At 57.2% G+C, this 27010-nt stretch overlaps 2 protein-coding genes across 2 annotated transcripts in view; both read left to right on the top strand.

The window, feature by feature from the left end:
- ARHGEF17 (Rho guanine nucleotide exchange factor 17) overlaps positions 1 to 13293 on the top strand; it is a 36205-nt gene extending 22912 nt beyond the window's left edge. Inside the window, exons 2-21 of the mRNA XM_040584332.1 lie at positions 645 to 722; positions 3141 to 3323; positions 3716 to 3832; positions 4158 to 4250; positions 4995 to 5171; positions 5440 to 5490; positions 6413 to 6522; positions 6654 to 6739; positions 6873 to 6991; positions 7461 to 7674; positions 7787 to 7860; positions 7983 to 8176; positions 8264 to 8514; positions 8873 to 9119; positions 9202 to 9288; positions 9397 to 9464; positions 9841 to 9989; positions 10088 to 10262; positions 10849 to 11091; positions 11967 to 13293. Of these exons, the coding sequence (XP_040440266.1) occupies positions 645 to 722; positions 3141 to 3323; positions 3716 to 3832; positions 4158 to 4250; positions 4995 to 5171; positions 5440 to 5490; positions 6413 to 6522; positions 6654 to 6739; positions 6873 to 6991; positions 7461 to 7674; positions 7787 to 7860; positions 7983 to 8176; positions 8264 to 8514; positions 8873 to 9119; positions 9202 to 9288; positions 9397 to 9464; positions 9841 to 9989; positions 10088 to 10262; positions 10849 to 11091; positions 11967 to 12151 (2901 nt within the window). The 3' untranslated portion in view covers positions 12152 to 13293. The remainder of the gene's footprint in view (positions 1 to 644; positions 723 to 3140; positions 3324 to 3715; positions 3833 to 4157; positions 4251 to 4994; positions 5172 to 5439; positions 5491 to 6412; positions 6523 to 6653; positions 6740 to 6872; positions 6992 to 7460; positions 7675 to 7786; positions 7861 to 7982; positions 8177 to 8263; positions 8515 to 8872; positions 9120 to 9201; positions 9289 to 9396; positions 9465 to 9840; positions 9990 to 10087; positions 10263 to 10848; positions 11092 to 11966) is intronic.
- Positions 12409 to 26660, top strand: RELT (RELT TNF receptor). The gene is made up of 13 exons (XM_040583354.1): positions 12409 to 12512; positions 14125 to 14212; positions 17105 to 17162; positions 17395 to 17567; positions 18297 to 18386; positions 18473 to 18645; positions 18730 to 18815; positions 19085 to 19318; positions 19491 to 19571; positions 19658 to 19739; positions 19825 to 20007; positions 20098 to 20183; positions 23005 to 26660. The coding sequence occupies exons 1-12, from the start codon at positions 12409 to 12411 to the stop codon at positions 20159 to 20161; spliced, it is 1416 nt and encodes a 471-aa protein (XP_040439288.1). The 3' UTR covers positions 20162 to 20183; positions 23005 to 26660.
- Positions 26661 to 27010: the final 350 nt, after the last annotated feature.

Here is a 27010-nt window from a genome sequence, read left to right as displayed (position 1 = left end):
CACCCGAAACTTTTGGGGTGTCATTGCACCAGGACCTTTGGAGCATCTCTGCAACCAAAACTTTTGGGGTGTCTCACGCTCTGAGCTCTGGAGCATCTTGCCCCCAGGCTGAGCTGCAGGGGTGTCCCCCTGGGTGCTGTGTGCGATGGGGGTCTCCAAGCCCCACAACCAAGAAGACCCCAACCCATCTGCTTCCCAAGGCTGGTGGACCATCCCACCCCGCCACCTCCCCGAGCCCACCACCATCCCATTAATCCCCCTCCTGCGGGGCCACAGCCCAGCGCCAGGGTGCCTGGGGTGCCGGGCGGGAGGCAAATTCCTACGGGACCGCCCCGAGCGGAGCCGCCGGAGAGACGGAGGGTGCCGGGACCGACCCATGTAGGGCTGTGAGATCCAGGGCGGGCTCCTGACGCGGCCGCGGAGGAAACCAGGCGTCTCTGTGCGCTCGGTGTCATGTACTTCCTAATCCTCCCGGATTCCTCCATCGGGGTGGAGAGGGAGCGGAGGGGAGCTGGACGCCAGCCGGGCTCCTCCGGCGTTCAGCCTCCCCGCCGAGCCCCCACGCCGGCACCGACACCCGCCACGTAGCTCCCCACCGTCGTGTCACCCCAAAACTCATCTTGTCTTTCTTCCCACCCGGGCAGGACATGAGGAAACACGTCATCATGACACTGCTGGACACGGAGCAGTCCTACGTGGAGTCCTTGCGCACCTTGATGCAGGTAACGTGGCACAGCCAGGGACGTGACACCCCAAACCACGTCACGGCGTAACCGTCCCTTGCTTAAACCACCCCCAGGACCCCGAGTCGGACCCCCAGCTGCGGGTGCTCTGCCAGCACTGGTGCGGTGTCGGGGTGGATTGGGGACGCATGGCAGTGGGGATGTTGGGGACAGTGGGACCGGGAGTAGGAGCAGCGTGGTAGGTCAAGAACAGGGTGTGGGGGTCATCTCTGTCCCCCAAATCAAGCCTGTGATGTTCCTGGTGGGTTGTCACCTGGCGGGTGTCGTGTCCCTAAGCCCCTTCCCGCACTCGCCTACCAAAAGCTCTGCCTCGTGTGTGCCCCATCTCCTGGGCCATTGCTGATGGCTATCTGGCGGGGGGGGGGGGGCCCTTACACCCCCCGTTCCTCTGTCCCCCCATTTTCTGCACAGCGTCATCACCTGCAGCCATGGGACAAGGGTTTTTCTTGGTTCTTTTTTTACTGAGCTGGTTCCAACGCCCCTGGAACAGCCTGGCCTGAGGGTCCACCCCACATTTCAGATGTTAATGAAGCTGTTTCAGAAGGTTAATGGTGGTAAACGCCCTGGAGACTAGGTCACTGCTGGCGTGGGTGTGGGTTGTCCAACCACATCGCTGCAGGTGGAAACACCAAAAAAATCAAGAGCTCTGCTCTGCTGGGTAGAAAGCAGTGCCTGTAGGACATCTGCTGGGCATGACCACGAGGGCATGGGGCACCCGTCATCCCAACACCCAGCCAGGCTTTTCCCCTAGGTCCCCTGTGAGTATGCCCCCATGGTGGACCCAGATGTGCCCTGCCGAGTGTTGCTGCAGGAGGGAAGGGCCCTTTGAGGCTGCTGTTGTGCAGATGTTGTCTTGGAGGGGCAAGAGGACTGAGGACCCTGGCTCTAGAGCTTATTTTGGGGGAAGGGTGGTGTCCCTGCTGGTCTAGGCATGGACAGAGACTGTCCCATGGTCTGTGTCATCCTCTGAGGTGGGACATGAGGCTGGTTGGAGAGGACAGCTGTGCTGGGACTCACCAGTTTCCCACCGGAGGGACTGGTTGGACCCATGTGGGAGCCACAGAGTGTTAATGCCTGAGCTCTTACCCACAGGACAAGTCCTGGCACGGTGCAGCCAGGGGAACCCGGCTCTCTGGGGGTTGTCACAAGGGTCCAGATGCCCCCAGCTCCCCATCTCAGCTGAGATAAGGTGTTTGGATCCAGGACATGGCCCAGTGGCATGTAGCATTGGTGGCTACCAGGGACAAAGAGCATCCTGGAGCATCATTTTTCAGCCAAGCCAGATGGTGCATGGGCAAGCTCTGCTCACTCTGCCTGTGTGCCGAGGCGTGGGCTGTCTCCATGCTCTTCTTCCCCATCTGGTCCTTGCTCCCCCAGTTTCATGGTGGGGGGGATGCATGGCACAGCCCAGCTCAGCTCCCGCTGGAAGTGTTTGCCACAGTAGGGCAGGTGAGGTGGGTTAGGAGCCTCAGGAAGGATTTGACCCTTCTACCTTGGGTCTCCATGAGGTTACCTACCATCAGCTTGAGGAAACTCATTCTTGGGGGGTGACTCCTCCTTTGCCAGCTTGAATGGAGATGTCCAAAGCCACTTGAGGTGGGTCCTGTCCTCACTACTCGGCTCCACAGTCCTCCCGACATCCTGAAGGATAGCAACACCCCATCCCAGTCAGGCTGCAGCAGCAACAAGGCTTGAGAAGACCTCCCTCATGCTGCATCCCTTGCAAATCCAGCTCTCCATTCCCGGGGGCACTGCTCCTCCCCGCAGCTCTGCCCCGCAGCAGGAGGAAAGGGGTTTTGCAGCAGAGCTGCCCACCCAGCCTTGCAGAGGATCTGCTTTTCCTGCTGGCCCTTGAGCATCGCTCGTTGGCTGTTTCCTAAGAGAGTCTACTGGGTGAAGTGTCCCAGGGCTTGATCCAGTGCATCCACCCTGCTGGCTCCAGCCCCACGTGGTCCCAAACACCCTAAATCCCACTGGGAACACGCCAGCTTTTGGATCCCACAGTCATGCTGCCTTGATTTCCCAGCCAGGTCAGGCTGTGTAGCAGATGGAGGCGACCAAGCTCATGACAGCAAAGTTTTGGAGCTTCTCAAGGTTGTGGCTTGGGGGACAGAGGACACCGTGCTTTGGCAGTTCCTCGCATGGGCCTGTCCCAGTCCCCACACTGCCGTGGGGATGCAGCAGGTGGGATGGGACCCAGGGGGGAGGCTGGGGTGCAAAACCTGCTGGGACCTGGCACTGTCTGGTCCTTCTGGTGGGTCCCACAAACCAGGGTTCTCTGGGGGAACCCCCTGCTGCAGTATGCATCCCGTCCCCATATTTATTTTGAGAATTTCATGCTGAGGCGGGGTGGGGAAAGAAATCCATCAGGACCCCGATGCCTTTGCTGCCCTGCAGGGTTACATGAAGCCGCTGAAGCAGCCAGAGAACTCGCTGCTGTGCGACCCATCGCTGGTGGATGAGATCTTCGACCAGATTCCTGAGCTGCTGGAGCACCACGAGCAGTTCCTGGAGCAGATCCACGACTGCGTGCAGAACTGGCACGAGAAGCAGAAAGTGGGCGACCTCCTGGTGCAGTCGGTAGGTCCTCGCAGGGCGGATTTCATGCCGGCGTGCCCGCTCTTGGGCACAGCCCCAGCAGGAGAAGTTTCAGAGCAGGAGGCAGGGAAGTGATTAAAGGACGGGCCAAACACGCCTGGGATGGAGAACAGGAGACGATCTCCAGGCCCGCCGTCTGCTTAGCGTAACGGCGGCATGTTGCAGCGACCGGCTGGGTCTGCAGCTCGGAGTTTCTGCCTCGGGAGCAGAAATGTCAGGGCTGAAAAATCGAGGGGGGCGGGCGGCGGCGGGTGAGCCCTCCCCGCACCAGCCCCAATGCAGGATTAACCCTTGGAGTAGCTTCTTCCAAGCTTGCCCAGGATGGCTGTGCTGGACCTGTTCCCCTTTCCCTCCCCTTTCCTATTCCCTCCCAGTTCTCCAAGGACGTGCTGGTGAACATCTACTCTGCCTACATCGATAACTTCCTCAACGCCAAGGATGCTGTCAGGATTGCCAAGGAAGCCCGGCCAGCATTCATGAAGTTCCTGGAGGTGGGTCCTAGTTCTTCTCCCTGTAGATGCTGGCCAAGGTCCAGAGCCATGTGCAAGGCTGCTGGTGGGGAGGAGCCGGGGTTAATGGGAGTAAACTGGTAATCTATGGTCAGACTGGGATTCTTCCCCGCACCTTCTTCTGGATTTATTGCAAAGATGCTAAGTTGGGATGAACCAGAGTCACTCCAGATGGTGTAAAAAGGAGTCACCTTGACCCCAAACGGGTGTTTCTCCAGGTCCTGGGCTGGTGGGACGCTGGATCCCTGCTGTGGCCCACCTAACAGGCCAGTCCTTGTCCCCCCCCCACCCCGCTGGTGTTTTGCAGCAAAGCATGCGGGAGAACAAGGAGAAGCAGGCTCTGTCCGACCTGATGATCAAGCCAGTGCAGAGGATCCCACGATACGAGCTGCTGGTGAAGGTGGGTGCAGGCGGGAGGGCATCTGTGCCATGCCAGGAGCGCGTGAGACCGCGGCTCCTCCTCACCTCTATGTAACGGGAGCTTTTAGGGGTCTTGCATCTCTCCTGGCCCCTTTTCCCACCCCTTGACTCAAAGTCGGTGTCCCTGGGCATACGCACAGCTCTGCCCTCCTGGGGATGGACTGTCACACTGCTGTCCCCCCCAGCATGTCCCCGTGGGTGTGCAGTCCCCTTCCCCTTTATTTTTCTGCTGGGAGATTGGACGTTTCAGTGTCATTTTGGAACCGGCTATAGTGCCACCTGCTCTGTGCCTCAGTTTCCACCTGCCAAGTTACTCTTCCTGGTGCTGAGGCTGATGGGGATGTGCTTTTATAGAACCACAGAAGCCTTTGGGTTGGAAGGGACCTTCAAAGACCATCCAGTTCCAACCCCCCTGCCACAGGCAGGGACACCTTCCACTAGACCAGATTGCTTACAGCCCCATCCAGCCTGGCCTTGAACACTTCCAGGGATGAATTTCAGGCATCTGTGCAAGGTGAAGATGTGCTCTCAGGAGCTGCTGGCCTCTTTAGAGGTGGCAAAGACAAGGCTGGTGGTGGCCAAAGCTCAAGACTTCATTTCTTTGCAACACCATTCCTGCATGGGGCTGGTTTCCATCCCCAGCACCAGAGCAGCGCGGTAGTCATGGCATGGCTGATGCCCAAGCTTTGCCTGTGGTGACGTCCCAGCTGTGTCCCCGTGGTAGGACCTGCTGAAGCACACACCAGAGGACCACCCCGACCACCCTTTCCTCATCGACGCCCAGCGCAACATCAAGCAGGTGGCCGAGAGGATCAACAAGGGCATGAAGAGCGCAGAGGAGGTGGAGAGGAATGCCCGGATCGTGCAGGAGATCGAGTCCCACATCGAAGGGATGGAGGATGTATGTACAGGGGTCTTACATGGGGTTGGTCTTTCCTCCTTCATGAAATGCAACTATTTCTGCTCTTTCTGGGTTATGCCAAGCTGGGCCACTTCTTTTCTCCTCCAGGTCCTGCTTTCCCCATCATCACTTGGTCTTAGTGGGCTCTGAGGGGTTTGGGAAGGGGCTGAGGTGCCAATTCTGAGCTGGGAGGCTGCAGGGACAGGGACAAAACTTGTGAGGGTCCCCCCCTGGGGCTCCCCACTCACCAGCCTCCTTGTTCCCACAGCTCCAGGCTCCACTCCGCAGGTTCCTGCGCCAGGAGATGGTCGTGGAAGTGGTAAGAGTGAGGTGGTCCCTTGTCACCATCAGGGCCATGGGACAGCACACCAGATGGGGCAGTGGGAAGCTATGATTGTGGGTCATGGGATGCCCGTGTGCCCACGGGAGGCCACAGATGGGTGGGTGGAAGGGTGGGTGGATGGGTGGGCGGATGGTAGCTGCATCAGGGGAAGTTCAGATTCGACATTAGGAAAAGGTTCTTCACTGAGAGAGTGGTCAGTAACTGGAACAGGCTCCCCAGAGTCACAGCACCAAGCCTGTCAGTGTTCAAGGAGTGTCTGGACAACACTCTTAGTGATACAGTGTAGTGTTACGTAGTTCTGCAAGGCGCAGGGAGTTGGACTCAATGATCCTTATGGGTCCCTTCCAATTTGAGATATTCTGTGATTCTGTAGGGATGGACAGATGGGTGGAAGGATGGATGAAGGAATGGAAGCATGGAGGGAGGGAGAGAAAGAACAGACAGATGAATGGTAGATGGAAGAATGGAAGGATGGATGGGTGGACAGATGGATCAACGACAGATCAATGGGGAAAATATGAAATTCCCCAAGTTTGAGGGAAGATGGGTTTGGGAGCAGGCAGGTGGCAGGGAGAGCCCACAATGGCCCCAGACTAGGGGTGGGTAGGGAGGCTGGAGGTGGAGACTGCAGAGGTCCTGGTGAGTCCGTGCCTGGTGCTCCCATGGCCCTGGTGCTTACTCACGAGTGGGACCCTGTGGCTTTGCCGACATGGCTGTTGTACCCATGTCCCCTTTCACTGTCATGAGAACATGGCCAGTCCCCGTGCAGATGGTGTCATGGGACCCATCCCAGCCTGCTGCCAAGGTAGCATGTGGGGAAGCTGAGGCAGGGACCGCTCCCAGCGCTAGCAGTGGAGGAGCAGATGTTAACCCCTTGGTGTCTCCCACCGCTCTGCAGAAGGCGGTGGGTGGGAAGAAGGACCGCTCCTTCTTCCTCTTCACGGACCTGCTGGTGTGTACCACATTGAAGCGCAAGTCGGGCTCCCTCCGCCGCAGCTCCATGAGCCTGTGAGTACCACCAGGCTTGGAGACATCCACCAGGATGAACCCACATCATTAGGGTTGTCCCTGGCGGCTGGCCTGGCTTTAGGGTGTTGGGGATGTGGGTGCAGCTCAGCCCTCCCCCCCAACCTCAACAGGTACACGGCGGCCAGCGTGATTGACACCGCCAGCAAGTACAAGCTCCTCTGGAAGCTGCCACTGGAGGACGTGGACATCGTCAAAGGTCTTTCACTGCCTGCTGGAATGTCCCGTCCCACTTTAAAACCCATTGCTCACCCCTGGCCGGTGGGGAGAAGGTAGCCCCTGCGTGGCGTTGGGGAGGAAGGAGTTAATGCCATTCACGTGTCCCCACACAGGTGCCTCGCAAGCCACCAACCGGGAGAGCATCCAGAAAAGCATCTGCCGCCTGGATGAAGACCTCAGCACATTGGGGCAAGTCAGCAAGCTGTCAGAGACCCTCAGCTTCCCCCACCAGGTATGGGGATGGTGGGTGGCCCTGGTGCTGTCCCCTGGCTGGACACATTCCCCATGGGACCAACTGGGATGTCCTCAGCGGGAGGGATGACCTGTGGAAGGGCTGGTGGCCATGAGTGTCCACGAAGGTCCCAGACGCCACCAGCCCTAAAGCCACAAGGCGGGTTGGGGCAGTGTCTGAAGGATGCTTGGGGGCGGACACCGTCAGTGTCACATGGTGGCCCTGGTGCTGTCCCCTGGCCAGACGCCTTCCCCAGGGGACTGACTGGGATGTCCTTGGTGGTAAGGAGAGCCTGTGGAAGGGCTGGAGGCCATGAGTGTCCTCTAAGGACCCCAATGCCACCAGTCCTAAAGCTACGATGGGGTTGGGGCAGTCTTTGAAGTATGCTTGGGGATGGACGGGGGCATCATCAGGCATGTGGCTGGTGGTGGCCCATCCCTGAGAGCTGAAGCATTGTCTCTGTCCCCAGAGCCTGGATGACGTGATCAAGGACCTGATGGCTGCCATCCACCGGGAGCTGGCAGAGAAGCAATCCATGTCCTTCAGCATGGCCTTCCCCCCCAACAAGGTGGAGCTCAGCACCACCAAAGCTGACGGCACCGAGTCCTTCATCTTTGAGTTCCCCAACCCTGATGCCCGTCTCGGCTTTGAGCAAGCCTTTGAGGATGCCAAGAAAAAGCTGGGTAACACCAGGGACCAGGGAGGTGAACGCGGTGGTGGGCTTGGCATCACACCCTCACTTTGGTAGACCTCTTCCCTCCATCACTTCTTCATCTTCCAATTTAATTTTCCCAGCTTCCAGCAAAAACTGCCTGGACCCAGAGTTCCTCAAGGCCATCCCCATCATGAAGACACGGAGCGGGATGCAGGTACTCACAGGCTGGATTCAAGCATCCCACAGGAGCTGTGGTCCTCTCCATCCCGGTGGGCTTGCCAAACCATTGGTCGTTCCCAAATGACCCAACTCATCCCATCTTTTGCTCCCTTGCAGTTTTCTTGCGCTTCTCCCAGCCATGGCAGCCCAGAAAGTTCCCATGAGGTTTGGGTTTGCAACAGCGATGGTTACGTGGGGCAGGTTTGTTTGCTGAGCATCCGTAAGGAGCCCACGGTGGAGGCGTGCATCGCCGTCTGCTCCGCCAGGATCCTCTGCATCGCCTCCGTGCCCGGTCTCAAGCGGGTGTATAGGTAGGACATTCCCACCGGCACCGCGGAGCCGGCAGGCACGGGGCGATGCTGGAGCTGCTTCTTTCCCCCCTCCCCTCGTCGCGGCAGGGAGCGTGCCGAGCCGGTGGGCAGCCCCTCCTCGGAGCTGATGCCGGTGCAGCCAGAGGATGCGGGGCCACAGCCGTGCCTGCACATCTCCATCTCGGGTTCATCGTTGGAGCTCTCGGAGCCGGTCGACGGCGGCAACAGGGAGCTGGTGCCCTTTGATAGCGATGACACGGATGATGAGTCCTCGCCCAGCCCTTCGGGGACGCTGCAGAGCCAAGCCAGCCACTCTACCATCTCCTCCAGCTTTGGCAGTGAGTCCTCCCCAGGCCCTGCTTAGTGAAAAAAACATTTATTTTGTCCCAAAACTATGGGCAGCTCCATCATTTTGGCCACTCTGCCTTGCATTCCTCAGGGAAATCTACAGGTGGAGGCTTTTGACCCACAGAAATCCTGGGAATAGAGATGTTGGGGGGCATCAGCCCAACACCATGATGCTGGGTGGGGGCTGGTGGCTTTGGGTAAAACCTTGTGGGTTTTGGGGCTCTGCATCCCTACATCCTCTCCCAGGCTTGACATCACAAGGGGACCCATGGTCTCTTCCCCATCACTTTGGTGGGTGTTGGGTGGTCCTGTCCTAACCCATTCCTTCCTCCTCTTCTTCCTCTGCAGATGAAGAGATCCCAAGCTGCAAGGAGGCAACAGCGGAGACTACGAGCTCCGAGGAAGAGCAAGAACCCGGCTTTCTGCCCATCAGTGGCACCTATGGCCAAAACCGTCACGGCGAGAGCCCCACGGATGGGCGAGCCTTGCGCCGCTCCAGCCGTGGCTCTTTCACCCGGGGCAGCCTTGAGGACCTCCTCAGCCTCGACCCTGAAGCCCATCAGAGCTCCATGTGGTTGGGCACCGAGGATGGCTGGTACGTCCCCAGGAGGGGGCAACACATGCATGAGGTGGACCCCAATCCCAGGTGAGCCTCAAGCTTTGCTCTTCTCCTGCAGCATCCACGTGTACCAGTCCTCAGACAACATCCGTAACAGAAAGAACAGCATGAAGATGCAACACGCTGCTGCTGTCATGTGCATCTTGTAAGTAGGGAAGGATGTTTTTTGGCTCTGGGATCTCCACAGCAGGGTGGTTTGGGGTGGCTGAGCAGGTCTCGCAGCTGTTTTTCAAAGGTTTTTTTCTCCCCGCAGGTACCTGGATAACCAGGTTTTCGTGTCGTTGGCCAACGGGGAGCTGGTTGCATACCAGCGGGAGGCAGGTGAGGCTGGATCGGGGACATCAGAAGGCACTGGAGGGGTTAAATGCAGCCCCAAAGTGGGGGCTGATGGGTGGGTTGCTTGGGGGGCCCCCTGGGGAGGGAAGCTCATGATGCCACTGGCTTGCCTGCCTCCTTACAAAGGGAAGGGGTATCCCTCAAGGGATGCTGGAGACCCCAAAACTGGAGCCAAATGGGAGTGTGCATCCTCTTCCTGATCCCTGCCTGCTGCTGGCATCCCTTGGGCATGTCAGCTCACGTCCCCTCTAATGGGGGACAGGAAGACAGGCATCTCCAGCCACCGCATCCCATCTACTGGGTTAAGATGGGGGTTTGGGAGATGCTTTAACTACCCACCCCACTTCTACTGTCCTTACAGGCCACTTCTGGGACCCCCAGAACTCCAAGTCCCTGTCTCTGGGCTCTCCGGGGAGCCCCATCACCAAGATGGTGGCAGTGGCAGGGAAGCTCTGGTGTGGCTGCCAAAACCGGATCATCATCCTCAACACCACCACGCTGGCGCAAGAGGTACCGCGAGTAATGATGGGAGGTCGGGGGGGGGGGACGGACAGTGACAGGTATCGGTGGCATCATGGGTGGCATTGCTGTGGCTCTGTCACCCGCAGCACACGCTCCAGGTGGGACAGGACAGTGGGCGCAGCGTCACCTGCATGGTGAGTGCAGGGACTGGCGTGTGGGTCGCACTGCAGAGCAGTGCCCAGGTCCGGCTTTACCACGCCACCAGCTATGAGCAGTTGACCGAAGCAGATATCACCCCCCCGGTACACAAGATGCTCGCCGGTAAGTGCCACCAGTGACACGTCTCCAGTGGGTGCCCATCACTGTCTCCAGTGGGTGCCTGTGCCCATCGGCTACCTTGCGATGCGATGCCCTGCAGCATCCAGCGCCGGGAATGTCGTACCTCCTGCATCCCAACCATCTTTGGGGAAGGAAACGTGACTCCCTGCACTCCTGGGGTTCATCCTCTATGTTACGCAGCTGCATAATCCCACGGGAAGACAGGGCAGATGGATAATCCTGTGCAGAAACAGAGCATCCCCTGGGCACCCGCATAAACCCGCGCAGGAATCGGGCAGTCTCTGGGCACCCGCATAACCCCACGCAGAAACAGGGGAACCCTTGGGCATCTCCGTAATCCCACGGGATAATAGGGCAGCCTCGGGGTAGCTGCATAATCCCATAATCTGGAAACCCAATCTGACAGCACCCTGGGGTGCTTTACACCACAGCCGGGGGGGTTGTGGGGTCCCTTCCCCATGTCCCACCTGCCTCAGATACCCCTGGGAATGGAGACCAGTGGCACCGGTGGGGTTCACAGCCCCGTGCCAGGCAGGGTAAAGATGCTGATGGCCGGGATGCTCGACAGGCTCGGATGCCATTATCCGGCAGCACAAGGCAGCCTGCCTGCGGATCACGGCTCTCCTGGCATGCAAGGACCTGCTGTGGATCGGGACCAGCGCTGGCGTGGTGCTGACCCTCACTGTCTCGGCCAAGGCGGCTCCAGCCTTGGTGGGGCTCTCCCAGGGTCACACCGGCCACGTCCGCTTCCTCACTGCCATCGAGCTACCCGATGGCTTCGAAGTCCTCTTCCCGTTACCGAGGGAGACGGGTAGGTGGGATGGTTGGTGGTGGGGGGGGGAGGGGGCGATCCTGAGCCCCTCCGGAGGCAGTGGATGACTTTTATGGGGCTAGGAATGCTGTCCCGCTGGCAGATAACTGGGAGTAGCCTTGAAATGTGGTCATCAGAGTCCCTGTTCCATCCTTGCCTTGTTAAAAACCAGGGAGAAAAATTGGGGGGGGGGGGGGGGGGGGGATGTTACACCACCCTCCCCAGGGGCTGGGGGATCATTCAAGTGACCCCAGATTTCCCTGGGAAACCCTAATTCCCATGGGGAAAAGCCACTGGAAATTCATGTGCTGAGTCTGACCCAGCCCAACTCAGGTTGGGGTGGGATGGGGAGAAGGTGGCAATGTGTGTGGGAGGTGGTAATTTGGGGGCGGGGTGGGAGGGGCTAATTTGGGGTGGTGAAGGGCTACCTGGGGATGGGAGGAGGGTTTTGGGGCCAAGATGTGGCACCTAGGAAAGTGGTGGTGACATCTGGAGGATGATGGTGGGATTATGCTGGGAGGATGGTGGGATGTTGGGTCATGCTGGTGGGATGATGCTGGGAAGGTGCTGGTAGAGGGGTGGATCTGGGATGATGCTGGTAGGAGGATGCTGGGGTGATGTTGGTGGGAGGATGCTGGTGGGATGATGATGCTGGGATGATGGCTGGTGGGGTGCTGGTGGAAGGATGATGCTGGGCGGACGCTGGTGTTAAGATAATGCTGGGGTGGTGCTGGTGGGATGGTGCTGGGATGGTGCTGATGGAATGATGCTGGGGTGATGCTGCTGGGATGCTGCTGCCGCCAGGATGGTGCTGGGGAACAGGGGTGCTGCGGGGGGGCCATCTGACAGCACACTGGGGGCTCTGCGCTTGGCAGGGGCTGAGAAGCCGAGCGAGGCAGAGAAACGAGACCCATCGCGCCCCCGCGCCCTCGCCCTCTCCAAGCCCAAGATGCTGGTGATCAGCGGCGGGGACGGCTACGAGGATTTCCGCCTGACCAGCAGCAGCGAGACGGTGGGCCGGGACGACAGCACCAACCACCTGCTCCTCTGGAGAGTGTGAACAGCCGTGGCCCCCCCAGGGCCATCCCGGCATGGAAGGGGGGTGCTGGCCCCCCTACATTCAGAGGGGGGGGGGTCCTGACCCCCCTCCCTGCCACCCCCCGACCCAGCACCTCTCATCTCCAACCCGGCTGCTCGCTGTGTGCTCGGGGTTGGGGGGGATGAGCCCCGGTCCCCTCGCCGTTCCCCCGGCCGCTGCACCAGACTGGGGGGGGACACACACTGCTTTTGGGGCGTGGAGAAGATGGGCAGGGGGGGATGCGTTCGCTTGGGAAGGCGCCAACGAAGGAGGAAGCGTTAACCAACACCCCCGGGGACCGGCCGGAGGATGCCATTCAGCCAGGAACCTGCCTTGCTCTCCGGTTTCGTGTGTGCCTGCTTCGGGGGCGGGGGGGGTCGCGGTGCTGTCACACCACCCCCCTCCCTCGGGACCCCTGGCCACACCGCGGGACCACCCCAGGGACAATACGCCCGCGGTGTGTCCCCCACCCCGGGCCGCCCGCTAACCTGCTCGCTCCATCGCCAGCACCCAGATAGCTCTGTTTGTTTGTTTGTTTGTTTTAAATATATATATATTATATATATATAAACATCTTATTTATTTTGGGGTGGGGGGGTCAGGCACATTGTCACGTCGCTGCCAGTCCCTCTGCTTCAGCGCTGGGGGATTAAAACCATCCCAGTTCCTCACCCCGAGGCAGAGCTGGACACCAGTGGCCACGCAGGGATGCTGGTGGAGCGGGGGAACTGATGGGGGGTAATTGGGGGGTCCACATACCTCCCCCCCCCCCAGTCTCTATGATTCCCATGGGGAGTGGGATGAAAGTGCCAATGATGTTTGAAGCATCTTCTGGATGAGATCTTCACATTCCCCCCCCAGACACCAGGGGTGTGCCCCCATCCCTAAACTGGGGTGACGGCAGCCAGGACCCTAAAAATGAGACTTTCCCAGACCATCACCCCCCTCTCCCCAGATTTGCCCTTTTCCCCCTCATTTTCCTGCTCTCAGCTCAAGGTCCAGGAGAAGGCACCCTGTTGTCCCCATGGGAGAGGTGACAACAGGGGTGGTGGGGATGAGCCGGGGTGTCCCTGTGTCTGCACAGCAGGGTGGGTAAGGGGACTGCTGCGGTCCCACGTCCACCGGGGGCGGGGGTGGGGGTGGGGTACCATTGGGATGACGAAGCTATTTGGAGGGGGGAGTCGGGATTTTGGTCACTTGGGGACTCTGTCATTAAAGGTCACCCATGTCAGAATGAAGCCATCGTGGTCTTGTCCTTCACCTCAGGGGGTGGTGGTGGTGGTGGGGTGCAGCTTGGGGGACCCACCGTCTATTGGGGACATTGCCTGTGATGAAGACCCCGGTGGGAGGAAGAGCCCTTGCCATGACTGGGGTGCAGTTACTGTCTCCGGGATAATGCCATGGGGGGATGTTGGAGGGAATTTGGAGTGGGGGTGGGGTGTCCCTCCCTTGTGCCATGGAGCACCGGGAGGTGTCCCCGCCCTGAGTGCCCCCAGGGGTGGTAGGACCACGTCACTGCACCAGCCCCCGGGGAGCACTAGGGGGGACACACACGGAGGGAGCACGAGACTTCCACGGGGGTGTCCCCAGGGTGGGAAAACTGTCCCCGGCGGAAGGGGGCAAGGTCAAGGTGGGGTGCGCTTTAGAAAGGAGGGTGCAGCACCCATGGGTGCCCCCTCGGGGCGCCCCTGGACAAGCCCATATGGGGCAAAAAAAAATCTTTATTTTTACAGAATTCCCTGCTCGGTAGGTGCAAACCCGCCGCCATCTGATTTTTCCCCGTTTTTCCCCCAACCCCCACCACCGCAGCACCCCCGGACCCCGCCTGGCGCCGCCCGCAGTTCCCGCCGCTTCCGGCAGGTGGCGCTGTCCGCGGGGGGGGCTCAGCCGAGCCCGCCGCGCTGGGGCCAAGCGCGGGAAAGGGGGTGGGGCCCCGCCGGGTGACGTCAGAAAAGGGGCGGGGCGAGCGGTAACAGCGCGCCGGCGGGTTCATTCATAAGGAGCAGGCGCGCTCGGTTGGGCAGCCGTGCAGCGTGGGGGCAGGTAAGGGGGGTGGCGGTGGCTCCGGCCGGGTTCCCCTTCCTCGGGGAGGGTCTTATCCCGAGCTGTGGGGGCGGGGGGCTCGGGTTACTTCGCCTTAAAGGGTTACCCCTCCTGGGGTTGGGGGATCTGGGCTGGGGGCTGCTGTAGCTTTGGGTTTATCGAGGGAGGGGGGACTGGTGCTTTTATGGGGTGTTTCCCCCCCACACACACCTTTGCAGTAAAAATGTGGGGGGGATTGGCTGCACCTTATCCCTCAGCAGGGTATAGGGGGGGTGGGGGGTGTTCACCTTGGTGCTGCCTGGAGTGGGGTGCGGCGGCTGGAGCCCCCCGGGGTGGCTCTGGCTGCTGCCCAGCGAATGTAGGTTAAAATAATTGGGGGGAGGAGAGAAGTAGGTTACGGAAAACTCAGCGGCTGCTGCCTGGGAAAAGGGACAGTAACTGTGTCGCGTTGGGTTGGCTTTTTTTTGTCGTTTTGGGTTGGTTTTTGTTTTTTTTTTTGTTTGCTGGTGCTGGAAAATCACGGGGCTCCCAGCCAGATACCTGCATCAGCTGGGCTGCTGTGGTGAGGGGCTGCACCCCAGAATGGAGCGGGGGGGTGCTGCTGCCTGGGCTTCGTGTGGCAGCGATGCCTCGGGGGTCGTTGGACTCTGATGTTGGATTTTTGTGGTTAGGTGGTTCCCGCAGCTCTGACGGGGCCTGGGGAGATGCGGTTCTGCCGAGTTTCGCCCTGTTTGCTGGACAATCCCCCCCTTGCCCCATGGTGCCTCCAAGAGCTGTTCCCCAAAGTGTTTCTGAACAGTTGCTCTGTTCCACACACCCCCACCCCCACCCCTTTATCTGCAGGAGCCATGGGATGAAGCCCCGTTCCCCCACGGGGAGGGGAAGCCCTTGCTGGAATCCCGGTGGGCAGCCTTGGGTTACAGGCTGTGTTAGGGGGGGGCTGGGAGTGAAAGGCTGGTGTGAGCTGGTGCGATTTGGGGAGTGCTGGGGTACCAAAACCAAGTCGCTGTCCCTGGTGTGTTTGTATCGCTGCACTGGCCAAGTGAGGTACAGGACTGGTGGAGGTCAGGGTGTCCCCAAAAAGCAGCCAGGTCTGGCACTGGTGGGATGATTTTTTTTGTTTCCTTTGGTTCTTGGGGGGCAAGTCACATTAGTTTTAGTTTCCTCTGGGAGCTTCAGGACTTCTCTGCCCTGTGCCAGGGCAACCAGGCATACAACCATCACTGCCTGTGGGTCTGTGCCTGCATTCCCCAATCCCACCTAGGATGTCCCTGAGCTGCCCCCAGAAATGGGATGCTGAGTCCTGGGGGTGACCATGACTAGGCAAAGCTCCAGTGACAACGAGGAGCTGGCACCCCCTGCTCCTTGTACCTCCTGCATCCCCACAGTGGCCTTGGTCATCAAAGGGATGTCCTTAATGCTTGAATTAAAGCAGACCTGAGGCCAAGTTTACCTGGGGCTAGCCCCGTTCCTGGGGGTTTAAATCTGTTTGCCTGGAACCGGTGAGCTGGGATGCTCTGGCAGCCTGGGATGCGTGGGCTCTGCCAACCCATGGCATTGCTCAGCCACGGCTCGTGGTCCCCCAGCCACAGTAGGACCTGCCCATCCCCTTCCAAGGCCATTGCCACTCCTTCCCTGGCAGAGCAGCACCCCAAACATCTCAGGGTGTCCCAAAGATGCTGCTATTAAAAGCTTAAATACCACTGCCCTGAAGGGCTGAAGTGTTTCAGGTTAGGCTTAAACTTGAGTTTTATTAGCTCTGGCTTGCACCAGTTCCACCCTCCCTCTGTAATTGTGGGGCATATGCCAAGTCCCAGGGGTGTCCCCATGGGGTCCCATTGGACTGGGACGATGCTTACTGGGGAGGTGGCATGTGGTGGAGCTCAGGCTGGCTGGGGTGATGGTGGCAGCTGGCTTGCCCCCCCCCCCTCCCCCATCATGGTGTCCAGCTTGGCACAGGTGGTGCTAGTGAAGGCAGGACTTGATGGCTCTTGGTTTGGGGGTGCAGCTCCCCAGATGGGGAGAAGGGCTGGTTGGCTTCAGGCTGGCACTCTGATGGGGTGCTCCCTTACTGGGAGCTACTGATAGGAACTGGAGCACAGAGGATGCTAATTTTTGGCCATGCCATCGTGTCCCAACCCATGTCCTATAATTAACTGGCTCTGCCCTGCTCACCCCCCAGTGTCCCCCCTCCCACATGTAATTAGCTGCATCTCAGACTGATGATGCCAGTCACTAATTAGGAGAAACTCATCAGGCAAAGGCTGTAATGAAGCTCTGGTGTAGCTTTCACAGGGCCATGACGACCAGGGAAATTTCCATGTGGGTGGTAGAGGCTGGACCTGGGTTATTCTTTACACTTTCCTGCCTTCCCCTGTGTTGTAATAATTTATTTCAATTTTAACAATTAATTGCTGAGCCCAAAGAGGGGGGGATGAGTCTGTGGGAAACACCTTTTGTTTTGCTTGACTTCTTTTTTTTGCTGTTGTTGTTGTTTTGTTTTTTGTTTAAATGTTTATTTCTTTACTGACTTCATTTTGTTGTGGCAGATGCATAAGGCTTTCCTCCAGAGCAGGAAAAACTTTTATTTAATGGTTTTTAGCATGCTCTGCTCCTTCACCTGCTTCTTACGCTGTTGGTTCTGAATGCATTGCAGGATGGGTTCCACTCCAATTTGGGATGGAGTTGGGATCTGCGAGGGAAGGGGGGGGATGCTGGGCATCCTGTAAAACCACTAATAAAACTTTTTGGGTGATGGTGGAGGACTGCTGATGCAGGGTATATTTAGGCAGATTCCTTGGAGGATCCCTATGGGGGGGAATAGGCCCCCCAGATTGCTTCTCTGCTGGGATTTTTCCCTGGATGATGACCCCAATGCTCCCCCTTGGGCAGGTCTGCGCTGGTGATGAGGAGGAACAGGATGCATTGGTGGCTTGTCATCGTCCTGGGGGTGAGTATGGCCTCATCCATCCCAGCCCTCTGCATCTCTGCTTTCAGCTCCTCTGATGCTTGAACCTGTGACAGCATCACCACCCCACAGCCACAGTAGGGCACCCCAAAATGTTTCCCACCTGGAAACTTGCAGCAGCTCAGCCCTGGGGAGATGCTCAGTTTGGGTTGAGGGGTTGGGGTTTTTTTTCCTCCAAAAATTTTTCTTCTTCCTCTTTTCTCCTTTGTTGAAGCTTCTTCCCTGGCAGGGGCTGATAGGGAATACTACTTCCCCTGGAGCCGCTGTGTTGCCCTGTGTCTGGGAGATGCTCTTCGGGTGGACCATGCAGGTAGCCCAGGGGCTGGGACTGCTCCCTTGGGGTGGCCTGGTCTGAGTGAGGGTCACCATGGGCTTGTGCTGGCTGTGGTGAGTTTGCCACCATCATGCCAATGGGGATGGGTTTGCATCTGTCATGGTGCATGCGATGGGGTTGCATCCATCAGGTCGCTAGTGCATCTGCATCTGTCACATCTCCTGTGGCAGGTTGGTATCTGCCACGGCACACGCAATGCGTTTGGGTCCATCATGTCACTGGTGATGGGTGTGCATTGGCTGTGGCACATGCGATGGGTTTGTCACGTCGGTAGCGATGGGTTTGCATCTGCCATGGCACATGCATTGGGTTGCATCCATTGTGCGCTGGGTTTGCATCTGCCACGGTGCATGTGCTGGGTTTGCATCTACCATGTGCCTTGTGATGGGTTTGCATCTGCTGTGGTGCATGCAACAGGTTTGCATCCGTTCTCACTGGTGAGAGGGGATTGCATTTGCTGTGGTGCCTGCGATGGGATTGCAACCATCGTGTCACTTGTGACAGGTTGACACCCACCATGGTGCAGGGGAAGGGTTTGTGTCCATCATGTTGTTGGTGATGGATTTGCGTCTGCCATGGTACGTGTGATGGGATTGCACCCTTTGTGTCGCTTGTGATGGGATTGCACCTGCTGCGGTCCATGTGACAGTTGAGCATCCATCATGTCGCTTGTGATGGGTTCATCTCTGCTGTATCATCCGCACCAGATCTGCATTGCCACCAGGAGCAGCGGGAGAGCCAGAGCGGCCAGCGCTGAGCACTGCTCTTTGCTTCTCCTGCAGGTGCTGAGCCTGCCTGGCGTGGGGGCTGGGAGCTGTGGTCCCCGGGAGCGTGGGACACCGGGATGCCCGTCCGGACAAGAGCCCACTGGGGTAAGCTGTGCCCACCGGTGGCACATCCACTCTTGATGGAAGGTGCAGGATCTGGCCATTGCTCCCCTCCCTCTCCCTCCATGCAGGTGTGTGGCTCGGCGCAGGGTCCAGTGGGGACATGCCGAGCTTGCCCCCCTGGCACCTTCTCACCAGGGGATGTATCCTGCTCAGCTCACACCCACTGCCGGGCCAGGAACAGGATCCTGCTGGCACCGGGGACGGCAGTGACTGACAGCCGCTGCGGAGCCTGCCTGCCAGGGTGAGCCCTGCTCTGGGTGGGGGTGGGGGGATGCTTCGATGCTGCTCGTGGGCTGTATCCTGACTGTCCCCTCCCACCCTGCAGGTTTTACAGCCCTGAAGGGGAGAGGGAGCCCCAGGGCCGGTGCCTACCCTGTGCCACTGCTCCCCGCAGCACCCCGGGGTGCCCAGGTGGGTGCTTGGGTTGGAGGTGCCACCTCGGTTTGACGGGTGCTGAAAGAGCTTGTGCCAGTGTTCACCCTGGGGGTGCTGCAGGATGTGTCCCCCTCGAGACACAGTGTGGTGCCCTGGCTGGGATGTGGCAGCTGAGGACATCTCCACTCATAACACGAATGGCTTCTGCTTCCTTGGGGGCCAACTCAGCAGCTGGGGTCCTGGGGAAAATTTGATTTATTCCCAATAAAACCTCTCTCCGAGGCTGATCCAGTGCCTCCCCCCAGGCCACCGGCGAGCTCGCAGCCCTGAAACACTGGACTGGCCGGCAAGGACCAATGGGACACAGATGACCCTGATGGGTGAGGGAGAGGAGGAAGAGGCGGTGGCGGCGCAGGTGACCATGCTGATCATCGTCCTGGTCTTCTGCACCATGGGGTTGTTGGGCATCCTGGTGTGCAATGTGCTGAAGAAGACTGGCTACTGCACTGCCAGCAAGGACCCCCAGCCTGATGGCACTGGTGAGCCCTGGTTGTGCTGTGAGCACCTTTCAGTGATCCCACAGCCATCTCGCCTCACTCAGCCCATCCCCATGGCTTCTGGTCCTTATTGTCACAGGGCATCCCGCATGTCCTTTGGGAGGCGGGGGGGTTCATCCCCCATCACTGAATCCCCTTCAACTTCTGCCTCCAGGTCCCAGCTCCATCTACCAGCTGGAGGATGCCAACGAGGACACCATTGGGATGCTGGTGCGGTTGATCACTGAGAAGAAAGGTCAGGGGGGGTCCCTGGGGGGTGTCTATGTGACATGGGCTGGATCCCTGTGACCAACCTCCCTTCGGTGTCCCCCCCACCCACAGAAAACGCTGCAGCGCTGGAGCAGCTGCTGAAGGAGCATCATGGCCAACAGCCAATGCCACCAGGCTGCACCCCCCTGAATAAGTAAGTCACCCCCACAAGGTGGCACTGAGGAACCCCCACGGTGGGACCAAGGCCATGCTGATGGCATCTCCCTGCCCCTTTCCAGGCTGCACCTCCTGCCTCAGTTTCCCCCCTCCTGCTGGCATCAGCACCTCCACACCGTCCAGGGTCCAGCCCCCTGCACCCGCTGCTGCCAGAAGTGGCCTGAAGTGCTGCCACTGCTCAATGCCACCAAGGTCCCCAAACCCAAGGGGTGTCCCAGGGAAGTGCCCATCCTCTCCGTCGGCAGGTAAGCTGGGACACACAGACCCCCAGCATGTCCCCCGTGCCCCTCTCCGGGGTGGGGACAGGCTGATGTGATGTGTCTACCTCGCAAAAGGTTTCAGGTGTCCCAGGTCCCTGAGATGAGGAGCGAAGCGGGGGGCGACCCCCCTGGTCATTGAGAAGCACCGATGGCCCCCTGAGGTGAGGAGGTGTGGAGGGATGGTGGTGGGGAGCTGCTGGGGATTGGTCCAGGGGAGGGGGGAAAAAAAACAGGGCTTAGGGAGACTGGAGGATAGAGGGTTGGGGCTGAAGCCTAATGAGGGCATCTGGTGATTTGTGAGGGTGGATCAGCCTGTGGCCCCAAAGCCTCCTCCAGCATCTGGGAGACTTAAACTTCAAAAATTGAGCCTGAAGGGGTTTGCCCCCTTCTTACTCCTACCCACCCCTGCGTTTAAGGTGCTATAGGGGGTTATGGGGTGGGTGCTGGTGCAAAGGGGTGCTGCAAAGGCACAGTGCTGGGGTGTGTGTGTGGGGGGGGGGTGTTCTGCAGCAGCCAGCGCTTTAAGATGCCCCCACTCCCTACATATGTGCACGCTGACATATGGCTACACCTATATACACCCCTGTAGCATACTAAAAGCACATATGCAAACCCCTATACAACACACTTGCATATACTGACACGTGTAGTCATACCCCATATATGCAGAAAAGGCTGCACTTAGACATGTGCATGCACCTATACACCCCCCCATAGCCATCCATAAAGTAGGACACTCGGAGGGGACACCAGGGCAGGACAGAGGGGGGTGTCACACACAGCAGGGTGCTGTGAGCTTGTGACAGCGCCTGGCACAGGGTGACACAGCCAAGGGGCTGCTGTGTGACTCATGGGCAGCTGCACAGGCACACGTGCCCACGCACATGCATGCACCCAGCTTGCAACAGGCACTGCTGCACGCAGCCGTGCTGGCAGCCACGAATGCCTGTGCATGGAAATTGTGTGCATGCAAACATGTGCACATATTGCTGCACATGTGCACATGTTCATCTGTTCACATGTGCACATGCAAACCTAACTCTGCATGCATACATGTGTGCACATCTAAGTACACATGCACACAAGGATGTACCTGGAGCTCTCTAAGTGTGCACACACATGCAGAGATGTGTACACATGTACTTCACACATGTATGCATGAGCATGTGCATAAATGCACATGTGAACCCACCTCTGCACACATAAATATATGCATCTATGTATGTGCATACATGTATGCAGTCATGCACATACGCAAACACACCCACACTTGCATGTGGAGCTCTTAAGTGTGCATGTGTCCAGTGCACACACTGCTGCATGTGCAGAGGCACAAACACATGCATAAATGCGTGTGCAAACCCATCTCTGCATGCATGCACATGCACACATGTCTGTGCAGCCATATGCACATACAAACACATACAGAGCTCTGTGCATACACACATGTGCACCACACCTGATCACATATCACTGCACAGGCAAACATATGCATGGATGAACATGTGCATGTGCACATGCAAACCCATTGCACACATACACATGCTAGCAGACAGCTCAGTGTGCCTGCACACGCACACAGATGTGCATGACACTTGTTCACATGCTGCTGCACATGCACCTGCATATGCAAACCCATCTCTGCACACATACATAAATGTGTGCACACACCTGCACACACATGTAAACATGCCCATGCACTTACACATGCATGTACACACATGGATGTGCACCTGTTCACATGCTGCTGGATGCACATGTACACATATGCACAGAAATTTACATAAATGCACATGGAACCCCACCTCTGCACATACATGTGTGCCTGTGTACATGCACACATATGTATGAGGTCACATGCATGCAAACAGACACACACTTGCATATGGAGCTTTGTAAGTGTGTGCATCACACTGCTGCACATGCACACACATATGCATGGATGAACACATGCATGAATGCACATGCAAACCCACCCCTGCATGCATACACTATGTGTATGCAGACCTACACATGTGCAAGCATGCACATGTGCTCCAATGCAAGCACACAGAGGTGTGTATATGACACCTGTTTACATGCTGCTGCAAATACAAGCATGCATGGTTGAACATGTGCATATGCACATGCAAACCCACCTCTGCATGCATACACATTTACATATGCAGTCACACTCATGCTTGCACGTGGAGCTCTAGAAGTGTGTGCCCACACCGATGTGCACACAACACCTGTTCACACAGTTGTGCATGCAAATGTAGACACAAACATGTTGATAAATGCCCGTGCAAGCCCACCTCTGCATGCATGTATACACACATGCACACAGATGTATGCAGTCATGCACAGATGCAAATACACTTGCACATAGAGCTCTGCAAGTGTGCACATGTGCACACATGCATCTATTTGCATGCCACTGCATGTGCACAGAGGACAAATGTGTGCATAAATGCACATGCATCTACCTCTGCAGGCCCATGTGTGCCTATGCATGCACATGCACACACACGTCCATACACACATGCAGTCATGCATGCATGTGAACACACCCACGCTTGCACTGAGCCTGCCCAGCTGGTGACAGTCATGGTCAGTGCTCAGTGCACCCCCCAGCGCCCGCAGGGGACATCCTGGACATTGTCCCCTACACCTCCCCTCGCCCCAGGCTGTCCCCAGCCCCTCGGGGGTGCCTTGACCCTGATGAGCTTATGGCCAAATCCTGCAGGACCTCAGCATCCTTATGGAGGGCCTGGACCAGCTGCTGCAGGTGGGGACAGCTGGGGGTGTGGGGACAACCTGGGTGGCTGCCCTTGGCAGGAGGAGTTGTCCCCTCCAACATGGGATGTCCCAGGACAGTGACAGCCCCCATGGGTGTTGGCCCAGGGAGTGACACTTGGAGTGGCTCCTGCCACCTTGGGTGGTGCGAAGGGCCTGATACAGCCTCAGCCAGAGGTCTGGTCCATCCCTTGTCCTCCACAGCTGGCACCTAGCCTGAGAGCTGCCTTGGGGTCATGGTGACACCCATGAAGACCCCATGGAGGGGACAGAGGACATTGGGCACTGTGAGAAAGCCCGTCCCACCTGGAGCCATGAAATGCTGGAAGTGGCAGCTTGGCTTCCTGCTCCAAGGTGTCCACTGGCAGCACAGCAAATCCAATGTCTTGCCCAGCTGGTGAGATGACATTCCCTGTCCCTGAGGTCTAGTGGTGGCCTGATGGAGAGCATCTCTGGGAGCCATGACGCTGGAGCACAGCTCTACTGGAGGCACCATGCAACGGAGGGCATTGCATGGCCAGGATGCTGTTTCATGGTCACCTTCTGGGTCTCTTCAGCTGAAGCCCCTTCAGCAACATCATGAGCTTGATTCCCCTCCATCACCAGGTGCCAGCACTCAACATCACCGGCCAATGACTGGCTCTGGATCATGGGACAACTCCCACCTTACCAACAACCCAACGGGGGCATGGGTTGCTCTGGCCAAAGCTGGCTCCTGCATCCTCCATCTAAAGTCCCAATCAGCCCACAGCAGTGGTGGTGATGCTCACCATGATGATCACACACTTGTCTTTCTATAGAAGCTGTTTCTATATATCACGTTGGCTCGGCCACGTTGGGGGTCAGTGGGACAACCCACCCAAGTTTGGGTTGGAGACCACCGAGCTGCACCACCAACCTAGAAATGGGCATATGGCCAGTCCCCTTCACTCCTCCATGTCACCACACCAAAAAAACAACCACCAAAACCCTCTCGGGCTCTTTTATTTATTTTTTTTTTTTCTGGAAACATTTTAATAGTTATCGAATGTTCTACATCTTACAGTAAATATCGTACAGTTACAAACTCTTGGCTGAAATCTGTCAGGGAGATCACAACCTGAACTTCAGAACCAAAACCAGAACAGAAAACAAACAGAAAAAAACCCCAAATTTACACTTCAGATGGACAAACCGAGGCTGTGGGGCTTTCCAGCGCATCAGTTCAAGGCCATGTTCCCTACACACCTTTGAGACTTAGACTTGGAAGACATGGTTACTCTTGGTTTAAAATTTCTTTTTTTCTTGGGGTTTTTTCTTTTTTTGGTATTTATTTTTTTCTGAAGAGATCCAATAATACCTAAAACCAAGCTGGCCTGGTGGTCGAAATGAATTAAGAAATTAATTACGTAGAAAGAGGGGTAGGAGCGCAGCGTGGGTTTGCTCCGTGCTATGGGGATGGGAGGTCTGGGTGCTCCTGACCCCGCTGCCCCATGTTTGCCTTCCTCCCTGTGCTTCCCCGTGGCTGCTGGCCCTACAAATCCCTCCCCACCCAGCACCCTGATCCTGAACCCCCTTCACCCCGGGAAAAACCCAGCTCCATCCCTTGCAGGAGGATGCAGCCATGCTGCAGGTGGCCACGTTGCATCAGGATTTTTCGCTACGAACAGCATGACTGAGCTTTTCCAACCAGGAACTGCTGCTGTTAAATCACATATTTTGCTATTCCTGCTTTGCAAACATCCCCGTAACAGGTTATTTTACCTGCTTATTGGTGAATCTGTGAGTGCCACAGTGCAACATGCTGGAGGAATGCCTTTTCCAAGCTCTCCTCCCTCCCAGACTCATAAACAGGCTTTATTTTCCTTTTTTTTTTTTTTTTTTTTTTTTTCCTATGGGAATGTTAGCAAACGACAGAGAAAATACCTGGAACCTGATCCTGCCGGCAGCCCCGGTGGGCTCAGGAGCCAGCTCGGCACTCGCGGCAAAGCAAAGGGAAGGTGGGCAGAGGGTCACCACATTTTGGGGATGACAGATGAAGGGTCTGAAAATACTGACCAAAAAAAACCCCAAAAAACAAACCAACAAAAAAAACTGGATTTATGGGTATCCAGTGGCTCTTCTTATTGCTATTGTCGGCTGGTTGGGTTTTCCTATCGAAAATAAACTTCCAATGTGGGTTTTTTTAAATCCCTCTAAGAAAGCAAGATCTGATATCACGCCCTCAGGCTAGAGACCACATCATCCCAAACCCTCTGCGGGATGCGTGATGGCGAGGGGAGGGAGGGGGTGGCAGGGAGGTGGGGGGTCTCTCTGGGAAGGACCCTATTCAGCGGGATGCCAGTGGCTGGGGGAAAACCTGATACTCTGAAACGCCCCTGATGAAAACCACCCCCATAAATATTTTTTAGGGTCATTACATCTTAAAACTGCAAAAAGCTGGACGGGGTTATTATTATTCAGAAAATACAGGAACAAATCCTTGCCCAGAGGGTTCAGCCGCTTGGGAGGCGTGATGGGTACAGGCTCCAAGGGGCTTGCTTGGGTTGGGGCCACCATCTCTATTAATACCCCCCCCCCCCCCCCCCCCCCCAATCTTACATTACAGATCGTATTTTAAAGCAAAGATAACGGTAGGGATGGGTTAATGGTCATCAGAGTGGTTTAAGAGTTATTCTCCTTCCTCTTTAGCTGGAATTTTAATCTCCAAGACACCTCGAAGTTCTGCTAAGGATGGCTTAACCCCCCCCCCCCTTCCCCACTAACACCCGGCGTGATCCTTCATGTGGGAAACCCTTTTCCTTAACCAAGGTCAGCAAAGCTTTGCTGGAGTGAAATATTTGAGAAGCTGGTGGCCCCCATCAGTGTCCCCCCTGGCAAGGGAGGCCCCCACCAGGCTGTGACCTCCCCAGGACCTTCACTTAAGCCACGACTTGACCAAGGAAAGGGCTTGGGACCATGGGCTTTCCTCCCATCCCTCTATCTACCCAAAAACCTACATCCCTCCATGGGGAAGGGGACAGGGCTGCAGGTCACTGCTGACATGAGCCGGGGGCATCAAGCCCCACATCCCCATGCAGTGACAGGGGGCATCTCCCCACCACCACGGCCCCATGAAGCCACCTTGGGAAGGAACTACCCAAGCCTGGAGCCACATGGTGGCCCCAGATCCATGTGGCAGCCCTCCAACCATGCAGCACTCCAAGCCTAAATGCAATGCTGGTTGCCAAATGTGCTCACCAACCCCCCTGCCCAACAGACAGCCAATATTTCACCTCTCCACAGCGTGGCTGAGTTCATTTCTGCCCGGACATAATGCGATGAAGAGCATCGGATCCGTTACTGATCCAAGGAATTCAAACTAAACCGCCCCACGTCGGATCTCACACAGCGGTAACTAACACCGGGTGATCCTCCCTGGTCAGCTGCTGGAGCTTCCCACCCCACCTCTACCGTTTTCCTTCCTTTGAGGAGAAAGCCCAGCATCTCCTTCCCAGCCGTGGGTGTTTTAGCAGTCGCTCCTAAAGCTGTTGAGGGTGAAGGGTGCCCAGGCCAGCGGTAGGATGGTGGCTGCTGGGACGGGTCCCCCTCTGCAGAGCCCGGGCTGGGACAGCAAAGCTGGTGGGACCCCGCACGTTGCAGAGCCACGACAGCGCCTGGAGCTTAACTCTAGCCTACGGTTCAAAACTGGTAAGACAGCTCCTAACACACAACAGTGAGAGCAAAAAAGGGTTAATTGGGAGGTCCTAAATTCCTGTGATCTGTTGAGGTGGGTTTTTTTTGGCCCAGGTTTAACCGTAGCACGCTACAAACCATGGAAGGATGATGCAGTGTTGTTATTTCCAAACGTCTTGTTGCCCTTTACGTGGTAACCCTTGGCTTCACCAAACTGAACAGGGCAACCCTCTGATTATTGACACTTTTTTTTTTTTTTTCCCTTATCTTTTCCTTTTATATGAACCCAAAGTGTGACCCGAAGTACTACATGGGAGAAAACCACCTTCCCCAGCCACAGTGTTGGTGTTCAGTCTTCACTCACTATGTTCTCCTTGAGTTTGGGAAGGTCAACCAGAGCTCTGACAGATTTCCTTGAAAAACAGAAGCACCAACCATCAACCTGACAAACAACCCAGGACCAACCAGCGGTAGGAAAAGTCCTCTTGGGTCCCTAAGCTTGTTTCTCCCCATTTGGACCATGCTCATTGGAAGGAGCTTCAGTAGCTCCTCCGAA

Source organism: Falco naumanni, chromosome 2 (genome assembly GCF_017639655.2).
Source record: "Falco naumanni isolate bFalNau1 chromosome 2, bFalNau1.pat, whole genome shotgun sequence".
In the NCBI taxonomy this organism is placed as follows: domain Eukaryota; kingdom Metazoa; phylum Chordata; class Aves; order Falconiformes; family Falconidae; genus Falco; species Falco naumanni.
The sequence above is the reverse complement of the archived record's forward strand: the minus strand, read 5'-3'. Positions and strand labels throughout refer to the sequence as shown.